This window comes from Microtus oregoni, unplaced genomic scaffold, assembly GCF_018167655.1.
Source record: "Microtus oregoni isolate MIOR12 unplaced genomic scaffold, Mior012 000050F_ref0000143, whole genome shotgun sequence".
Taxonomy (NCBI): domain Eukaryota; kingdom Metazoa; phylum Chordata; class Mammalia; order Rodentia; family Cricetidae; genus Microtus; species Microtus oregoni.
In genome coordinates, this window is record NW_024543256.1 from 15,970,315 (window position 1) to 15,980,910 (window position 10,596).

The window sequence follows — 10,596 nt, forward strand, 5'->3', positions numbered from 1 at the left end:
GGTAAATGCCTTATCCTCACAGTGCCTTCAGAAGTCAATATTTCATGAAGAGGGAGTGATAATTTAAGGAGGAAACCCATAAGATGGGTCTAGTATCTACTCTTGAATCTAAGAAGGGTAGATTGGGAGAGAGGCCCACAGCCACCATTGCTTATTACTCATTACAAAGATGCAACCCAGCGTATTTTGACTAATGTCCCCCGCTCTTACCAAAAGCCATTATAAACAATGACTGACACTAACACACACTCATCGATAAATGCTACTAATATTGTGGATGATATGTTCAATTTTTTTCAATCTAAATTCCCTATAATTGGAATTACTTTGCACTCAATTTAATTCTTCCTAGACTTATGAAGCTACGTTGTTTGGCAAGGCTATGCTAGAATAGACTGGATTAGAGGGGGCCACGGTTGAAGAATGGTGGCTCAATCATGAGACTGAAAGTCTTATATCCAATTTTGTCCTTGGCATGCTAAATGAGCTCAGTTTAAGCCCACTTGTGCTTCAGTGCCCACATCTTTAAAATGCAGATGCCAATGCATTTCACAGGTACATTGAGTAGTTTAATTAGATAATGCCTGGCAAGTATTCTGAGTTCCTTGAAGAAAAGCAAAAGTCCTATCACCACTGGTAAATATTAATTATATATGCTTCTGTGGAACCTTTAATCTCAGGAACTAAGTGTGCTTAACTACATTCAATGAGTGGTCTCTGGCATAACCGTATTGCTTCATGTGTTTTCCAAAGCTTTCTTTTACACTCTCTAAATACTCCTGGAAAGTTTGGCTTTGTAACTAGAGCTGCCACCCCTCAATTATAAGCCACTCAGGAACTTTTAAGGTGGATTTATTTGTTTTTTGAGACAGGGTTTCTCTGATTATCCTGGAACGCTCTCTGTAGACCAGGCTGGCCTCAAACTCAGAAATCTGCCTGCCTCTGCCTCCTGAGTGCTGTGTGTAAAGGCGTGCGCCACCACTGCTGACTTAAGATGGATATTAAAGATACACACAAAACCCACATACAACTCGGCCAAACTTCAGTTTTTAAATGACAATTAGATCCTGGAAAATAAATACTTTAAGAGTGTCTACATGTATTCTAATGCTCAGACCATCCTTTGAGTGCCCCAAGGTCGTCTTTGGAGCGATCTCATGAGCCACACAAAGAATTCAGTTTCAGTTGTGGATAATCACATACTGTGGAATGGGACAATGTGGTACCAGAGAGGTTTGACAAGGCGAGAGTTGGGCTTAGGAAGAGAGATTAAAACTGGCATCACCCTCTCTGTTTGATTACAGCGTCACACATGAATTCATTTGATCCAATGAATTTGACCAAGTGGAAGGTCTGTTGCAGGGGCAGGGGGAGACAGGGTGAATTAAACTATGGGCTTTAGTTAGTGGCTAGTTCATCGGTATTCGTGGCAAGTTAAGCCAGTGTTGGCATTTCTCTTGCAAAGGCAGTGATAAACTGACTTGATCAAGGTTACCAAACACAGTTCCATTTAACTCCCTGAAGGGATATTGAAATTACTGCATGGAAAACATTAAATAGGATGAAGTACTTTGTATTTGTTAAGATTCAAATATCTCAGTGCCTGCAGTGGGAGCCATTATGATGTGCCACCCAGACACACACTTCAGAACCGACACACTCACTCCTCTAGCTGCTGGGAATGTTAGCATGGAATAGCTAATGCTTCACCAGCAATTAACCTCAGCAGAAGAGAGCCACCTCTCACAAGGTCACATGCCTTTAGCCGTGAACTGGAGCTTGCGGGGGTTGACTCACACTGAGCCTATGGTTACATTTTCCCTACCACGGTAAGCCAGTAAACTACATGTTATTAGCTTGAAATTGGTCATAGTGAAGGCAATTTACTCTACAGAAATCAGCAAACTACAAATCAGGGCTCTCTCATTCCTGGGACGATGCTTGCTAAAACAATTATTAGCACATTGTAACCTTTCTTTGAGTCAGCCTACACCTTAATGAACAATCTGCACAGATGTGAAAAGCCCCAGACTCTTTATCTCAATTCTAGTTGTCCCAGCTCCAGAGTACCCCTCGGGGACTGGATGAGGCCTTTGTTGTTAATTCTTTCCACCTAATTCTCTAGCTTTCTCTTTCTCATGGGTGTTATACTTGAAAACAATAACCAATAAACTTCATGCACTGAGTCATAGCTAACGCCAACTTCAAGCCACCGCTATACCCTAAACTGGCTTCCATCATGCCACCCATGGTATTTATTGCCTTAATTTGTACATGACAGCTTCTATGAAACTGTGGTCTTCTTAGGGTCAGAGACCCTGTCCTAGTATCATTGCACCTGGATACACACACATGCATGCATGCACGCACATGTACTCATGTACACACACACACACACAGACACACAATTGTTTAGATAGATGTTTCCATGCTAGCAAATTACTGGGAATAAAAAGTCTGCATTCATGGGGTTTTTTTTATCTTTTATAGAAAAATGCATTTATTTTTTTAAATTTATTTATTTATTAAGGATTTCTGCCTCCTCCCCGCCACCGCCTCCCATTTCCCTCCCCTCCCCCGATCAAGTCCCCCTCCCTCATCAGCTCGAAGAGCAATCAGGGTTCCCTGACCTGTGGGAAGTCCAAGGACTGCCCACCTCTATCCAGGTCTCCTAAGGTGAGCATTCAAACTGCCTAGGCTCCCACAAAGCCAGTACGTGCAGTAGGATCAAAAACCCACTGCCATTGTTCTTGAGTTCTCAGTAGTCCTCATTGTCCGCTATGTTCAGCTAGTCCGGATTTATCCCATGCTTTTTCAGACCCAGGCCAGCTGGCTGGGTTTCATGAGGTGTGTGAGACATGGACAGATTTGCATTAATAAGAAAGCAGAACAATTGGCAGTTACACTCTTGGGTAAGTAGACACTAGCAGGCTTATATATAATGCCAAGTGCCAGTATCTTGCCCCTCAATCTGAATCTCTATTTTTTCTCATTGCCGCATATAAATGACATTTTTTAAAGGATCCAAATTTCCAAAGCTAGAAAGACCATTAAAGAGTATCTAGCCCCATCTTTCTCGCTCATTTTGAGATGAAAAAATGAAAACTTTGAGAGGGAATGATCTCAGGCCTCTATTTGTACAGGGCAAGAACTTGCCATTGAGCACATTCAAGTGGAAAGCATAAACACTGAATTCAAACAACAGCATCTTAATTTAATAGGTTGAGTGCTTCATGCACAAGGCTTTAATGGATGCATCTGTTCTATGAGATGGTTTTCACTAAATAGCTTTTATTATCTCAAAATTACATTCATTAAAATGGGATTTGACCTCTAAGTTGTTGTCGGGAAAGGATTAGTATACAGAAAACTGAAATCCTAGGCAAGGTTTAGGTCAACAGGTGGTCACCAAGTAATATTAATTTTAAAGTTCCCATCTTGATTGTGGATAGCCATGCCTTTTTATAGACAAAACAAGAACCAGAAAACACCCCCCCACACACACACACACACACAAGAGATCATATCTTAGAAGAATGATATGGGCTCTTTCTCTGGTATCTGAGTACTCCTCTTGAGCTACCTAGCAACCATGTCTTTAGACTGTAGCTCTCTCACATTCGGTGTTTGTAGAAAAGAATACCATGAAAGCCTAGAGAAAGCCGGTCCCTGGGTTCCTCAACCCTTCTTTCTCTTCCTATATGGAAAGTCTCTACCCACTACTTTCTTAAGAGAGATAATCTGTATTCTTCAAAGGGCAAAACTTGCAGACACTGTTCTGCGTGCCTATGATCCCCAGAACCAGGAAGACGTGGGCAGGATGATCTTGATGAAGTGTTAAAGTGCATGACCAGCCTAGACTATAATGAGTTCAAGGTTAGCCTAAGATATACCAGAAGGCCTTTTCATAATAATAATAATAATAATAATAATAATAATAATAATAATACAGCAGATCTCTATCTCTCACAGATACACTGACTACAGAATCCTCTGTGGAGAAAACTAGAGTCTGGTTTCACATCTTGGGAGATGGGAATGCTTCCAAAAACTAGTGCTAAAGAAGCTTCTGGGGCCATGCTCGTGTTTGTGAATGCTCAACTAACAGAAACCCGCAGTCTACCCTTCACCTGCATTTTAGATGTTTGTGTGCCCTTTTCTTTCCCTGGCATTCCTTTTAGTCTATTTCGGTTGGATGATTTGCTAATATTGAAGGCAGGGCAGACCACAGGAGGGCAGACACATAAAGGACATTAACATTGAGGGGGAAGGTCTAGATGTTAAGAGGTTTCTGGCTGGAGAGACACCTTAATGGCTGAAAGCACTGACAGCTCTTCCAAAGGATGCAGGTTCAATTCCCAGCACCCACATGGTGGCTTACAAACATCCATAACTCCTGTTCCTGAAGATCGGATACCATCTGCTGGCTTCTACAGGCACCAGGCATGTACATTGTGTACAGTCAGACATGCAGACAAAACACCCAGACACATAAAATAAGTTTAGAGGTTTCCTCTAGTGCTGGGTCTTCAATGCTGCCAGTGGATCTGCTCATAAAAACCAGTGGTCTTCTCATCATTTATATTTATGTACACTTACATTTATCTATAGGAAATTGTATACCAAAAATTCCTAACAGGACTAACAGCATTTACCACAGTACTGTCAATATCACTGCTATTAGTGTTGGAAACAAGGCTTACCCCTGACACACCTGGGGGCACGTAAAATCATTCATCTGCGGGTCTTAGAATCAAGACAATAACAGGAAAGGAAGGGCTGAATCATACATGATCCAGAGAGCACAGACTCTCCAGTGCTTGTGTTTTAGGAGCATATCCCAAGCAGAAAGGAAGCAGTAAAGCCTTTTCATAGATCAGTTATCAAGGTATAGTCCGTGAGTCAGCAGGGTGAGCATCACTTGCGAACTTACTAGAAATACATATTCTGGATCACACCCCAGCTTTTCTGAATCAGAAACTTCAGAGAATGAATTTAGCAAAGCGTTTTTAGAAGCTCTTCGGGAAATTCTGCTGCACACTTGGATTTGAGAGCCACTATGTCAGATAAACCTGAAGACATATATCTCAGCTCTCCCATTCACCAGGCAAGTGTTTAACCTTGCTGTCTCAGAGGTCTTACCCATAAAAATGGAAAATAGTGATGAGTCTTATTTTATATGGGCATTGAAAGAATTGAATGAGACAGTCCATTTAAAGTCCTTTCAAAATGCCTAGGATATAATAAATTCTCAATAAATATTAGGAATTATCAGCTATTCTTTTATGTGCAAGGATATAATCAATGGAAAGAAGCTGGTCAGACCCTGGCTATAAAAATAGAAGAAACTATATCTAATTTGAGAGAACAAGAGAAGGCTATTTGGGCTGCCACAATAAAGCAATTCTAATATGGAAAGATTTAAAGGAAACTCCAAATGGTGGACAAGCAGGTAAACTCAAATGGAAAGGGTTTCAAACTAAGAAGACAGGAGGGGTTGAAACAGTCATTTGAAAAGTCCATTGAGGAGCTAGAGGTAAGGTCTCCTGCTGGCCTTTGTAGGAATGAGAAAAGGAACCCCTTTTGGGTGGATACAATCCCTCAGGTGCTTTGCATGGCCACTGAATGCTCTCCTTTGTGTCAAGGGACAAAAACTTCCAGCAGGGCTCATGGTTGGAGAAGCAGACAGTGGATGGAATTTGGACCCCCATATCCACTCTGCTAGGTTCCCAGGCAGAGGGCAAAACTTACATAATCCCACACATTATTCCTAATGGCAAATCAAGGTCTTTGTCTTTGATTAATACCTCCACTTGACTTTGTTAGAAATAAAGATAACTGGCAAGCATTTCAAGATTGAAACGAAATGACTTGATAACCTTGAAAAGGCTGAATCCCCCTACTCTGAGGCTTTATTGCCCCTATCAGTTGGTGTTCACAAAGCCTACACCTATCTACTTGCTCTTATGAGCCTCACAGATATTGTAAACTTCGAAGAAGGAAAACAATAAAACCTAACTCCTGGAAAATAGTGACAAATGAGATGGTCAGTGTGTCCATACCTTGGAAACTGCAGAGCCCTGCTTACGTGTAAGGTAGAATGACAGGTTTCATTTGTTGTCTCTGTGACCAAACATCTAATAAAGCCTCTGTTGTTTCCCTTTCCAAAAGTCTGGAGCTATATTATTGTTGCTTTACTGTTTAATTGACCATTGCCTTTGTACTGTGTAAACATAATTCAGACTCATTTCTGAGAAAGATACTTCCTCTTAACACCAATGAAGCACCAGTAATATGATCTAATTGGAAACACTAATTTCTAAGGAACAGAAGCAGCACATGGACAAGAGTCTGCTCTTCTCTTCCCTCCATTCCTATTACCATCATTAGTCCCACCACCCCACATTCACTGTCACACAGGAGTGTCATGACTGTTACTATGAATCAACCTTCCAACTCTTACCAGATCTGGTCAAAAGAAGAGGTCCCTTCCCACTGCATTCTGTGTTACAAACGGTTCTTCTATGAAAAACTAAGTACTATTGAGTCACTTTAGGATCCTGTGGAGAACTTCCATCTTGGGTTACAATGTTTGGAGCTCTTGGTTTCACAACCTAACCAGACCTATTTTCGTTAACACTCACTCCTCTTCTGAACTACTGCCATACCTCACCTACTGGCTGGCATAGACTAAAATCCGAATACTTAATTGCACCAGCTGTGGGAACTACACACTCCTTTGCTCATTCTACACAGAGATACGTGTAATCAAACCTGGTCTACAGCCCAATTTATAACTCAGTTTCTGTGACTCAGGTGAGTGAGGTCCTGGGACACCTCATCTGAGTTTGCTTATATTTGTCAGAAACACAAAAAAATAATCCCAGAGCATAGAGATTTACCGCCTCTTCTACCTGCCACTGCTATCCTTGTTAAATAGGCTCCTTAAACATTCTCTGTTTGGCTTCCCCTCATTCTCAAAATTTCTATCCCTTTAGTGGGCTGATTCACGTAGTCATCAAACAGATGTTGGACTAAACAAAGATCAAGGCAAAGAAGACTGGTCAATGCAAATGAGGAACATTTATTTGTATTCTAATTAACTTAAAAACAGTGACTCTGAACTCCTGTTGAGCCAAAAAAAAAAAAGTACCCGGGAAACAATTTAAAGGACCTTTGCTAGGGGCCCACCACAGGCCAATTCAATCCAAGACTCTGAACATAGCTTCAGTCATTTTGAAAAGATGCCCAAGTAATACTAGTGGTCAGCTAATGCAAGAACCCTTGAAAAGAAAAAAAGATAGGCTTCCAATGGCAGGACAGTACAAAGCATGTTTACTACCTCAAAAATTGGTGATGGTGAACATTCAATACTAAGTCCTCTCAGTCTGATGACAAAAAAGCCCAGGGGTCTAGATTTATTTAACATTTCATGATCGGAATCAAAATATCAGTATAATATTTAGAGTGAGTAGAATATGACATATTCAGGGAATATAAACTCACAAGAGACATAGGGCTTCATGAAGCTCTGCAACATATAATGTTTGGACACTATATATGTTGTTTTATTTCTAGCATGGCTACTCTCTGAAAATGATGTTCTATCTTTAAAAATATGTTTGTGCTCAGCAAGTATTACATTCTTTTATGAAGCAACCAGAGCCATGTTGACTGCCTACTGATGTGGGAGCCTATGGTAGGGAAGAACAGAACTAGGCAGAGAAAGCTAGATTGTATGCTGGGAGAAAGAAGAGCAGAGTCAGAGAGATGCCAGGAAGCTGCCACCAGAGACATACGCTGGGAACTTTACCCGGTAAGTCACAGCCACGTGGCGATATACAGATTAATAGAAATGGGTTAAATTAATATGAGTTAGCCAATAAGAAGCTAGACCTAATGAGCCATGCAGAAATTTAATTAATACAGTTTCTGTGTGATTATTTTTGGTCTAAGCTAGCCTGGTGGCAGGAAACCAACAAGCAACCTTTCTCCAACAGCCTATCCCTGAAGATTTTTATAGACTGGAGCTTACAGACCCCAGGAATAAATACTGTAGATCCTGGGACTAAAACCTCAGGCCTTCTTCCAGCAATGATCATAATTAAGGCCCAATAGTTGAGAGACTTGAATTTTAAAATGGATTCTGGTTAAAAGCCAGGCCTAAAACAGACTATTCTCTAGCAAGTCCATTGTTATGTTAAGAAAAGGAATGGGGTCAGCACTAACTCTAGAAGCAATCAGTTAAGAAGTGGTTTCTGAGCTCCAGGTCCTGAAGTGATGAAGTGGCTGCAGTTTGACAATAAGCGCTGTTCCCATATATCACTGCCACTTCCAGAGTATGTAAAGACGAGATTTATTTTCAAAAACCAAATAAAAAGGATAGAAAAGAAAATGTCAAAACGAAGGGTCAAAAACGTAAGAAAAAAACAAAGATCTGATTCTAGAGAACGAGGAGTGTTTCCTCCCCAGATCAACTCAAATCCTGGGTGTCATTGCAGCTTCGGTGAGTCAAATCCTCTGTTGCACATTTTGCCCCTTTCCTCGGCAAGAATCCTCTCTGAGCACAGAGCTTCCCTTGCAATGAGAGACATATTAATAGAAAGCATGCTGTTCCATGTTTCGTTCATCACCTAAGTGCCTTCCATCGCAACGAGCTGCATGCTGCAGGGAGAAGAAGGCCACTTTAGGAGGAAGGGGAGAGATGGACTTTAGCACTCTAGAGAAGATGGGTTCTGAGTGAGATGTGATGACGCACAGACTGGGCAACTATGAAGAAACGACTCAGACAAGGGGCCAAAAAAAAAAAAAAGACAGGCATTTTAAAAATGAAATCCCAAGAGCACATTGCCGTGGTTAGTCTGAAACTGCTATGGTTCTCGGGACAAGTTGTCTGGCTACCGTACTCTTGATGTCTTTCTTCTACACCAGGGACAGAGCTCAGGTGCTGGTACACAAGAGCGTTAAAATCCCTAGAAAGTACGATTGACTCCACTGAAGCCACATTCTTGGGGTCTGAGTATCCATGAAAGAGGGCATGCACATAAAGAACTAGGGAGCAATGTGCCAGCCTAGGGTATGAAGGCAGAAAATCTTTTAGAGACCGTCATGCTTAAACCACATTTAAACCTCGGGCGGGGTGCAAGCACTCACTGCGAATTCTGTCTGCCTGGCGAATCTGCTGCAGAGCTTTCTGAACGCTTTGACTGTCTTGTCCTGTGCTCAGGATGACCCCTACAGGTAGACCGTGGCTCTGAAGAGCAGTTGAGACTCGGCTGGCTGTGTGCACCCAAATGTCTTCATCTGAGGAAACGACCCCAGCTTGAGCCCACTGGAAATACTTCATGACAGTTACAAGCACCCGGATAGGAGAAGGGAGTGTCCGAGAGAAGGTCGGGTAGCTCTGTTTGTTATCTAATTCATGATTCACACAAGCCCAAGAGAAAATCCCTTTGTCCCAGCTGTTTCCCAGGAGTGAGGCTGCTTCACAGTAGCCAGGGTTGGCAGGGCCAACAAATCCTGAGGCCATTTGCTGGTGGGAAATGAAACTGGAGAGGGCATTGGAAGTCCTGCAGTCTTCATTAAGAATCACATATTCGAAGGAGTAACTCCTGTCAAATTCCACATCCCGGCTGATTCGTTCGATTGCTAAACCAGCAGCAACCTCAGGCAGGGCCTTTGAGAAGAATGGATCACACGTCCAGGGGCCTATGACCCCTATCTTGTAGGGGAGTGCTCGCGTCCACCGCAGGAGAGACACTAGGGCCAGGAGGCACACATATTGCCAGAACTTGGAGGATGTAAGGCCATGGTGTCCCGACAGTCTACTGGAAATGGCAAACCAGGACAGAAGGCGAGAAAAAGGCCAGGGTCTGAAGAACATAGCCTTGCTGTCTTTCAGCAAGCTAATGATGAGATACTGGAGGGTTACTCTGCCCTCTGGAGATGGACAGTGGTATTTCCGAGTGCCTGTCAACCAGAGTAAAATTTTGTTACATGAGTCTGAAGCCTCTGGGGAAAATCACTTATGAAACAATGAAGTCTCCAAAGAGTCCAACCTCTTTTGATGAACTCTACCTTCAAGAAGCAATTGAAGTGTTTCCCCACTTCGTGCTACCTTAGTTAACCCTCCCAGGTTGAGTTCAGTGCGCTCATATCCATAACTGTGAGAGAAGGGATTCCTTTCGCACAAAGCTGGCTGCGATACACATACAGGACTGACTGATGCCTCTGTGCTTACAGAATGTCACAGAGAATAAGCAGTGACAAGGGCAGCTGTGTGGAGAAGAGATCCCACTGGACTAGGAGTTCCTGAAGCCAAGTTCCCAGCAAAGAAAATCAGATGAATGTATGCAAAATGGATAAAGAACGTTGAAGTTGGCCCAAGACCGTAAATGTCATCAGTAGACAGAATTCATTGCTCACTACTATAATCATAGCATTTCAAAGATTCAGACTGCAGAAAGCTCAGCCCAGCATCCGGCGTACAGACTGAAATCCTGTCTCGAAGGGAAATTTAAAATATATATATATATATATATATATATATATATATATGGAAACATGAATCGATCAAGAGAGATGATACTGAGGGAA

The 10,596-nt window shown here is 42.1% G+C and overlaps 1 protein-coding gene across 1 annotated transcript in view; it reads right to left on the minus strand.

Moving 5' to 3' along the window:
* LOC121437210 (retinal guanylyl cyclase 2-like) overlaps window positions 1–9,883 on the minus strand; it is an 85,553-nt gene extending 75,670 nt beyond the window's left edge. Inside the window, exon 1 of the mRNA XM_041637069.1 lies at window positions 9,154–9,883. Coding sequence (XP_041493003.1) covers window positions 9,154–9,883 — 730 coding nt within the window. The remainder of the gene's footprint in view (window positions 1–9,153) is intronic.
* Window positions 9,884–10,596: the final 713 nt, after the last annotated feature.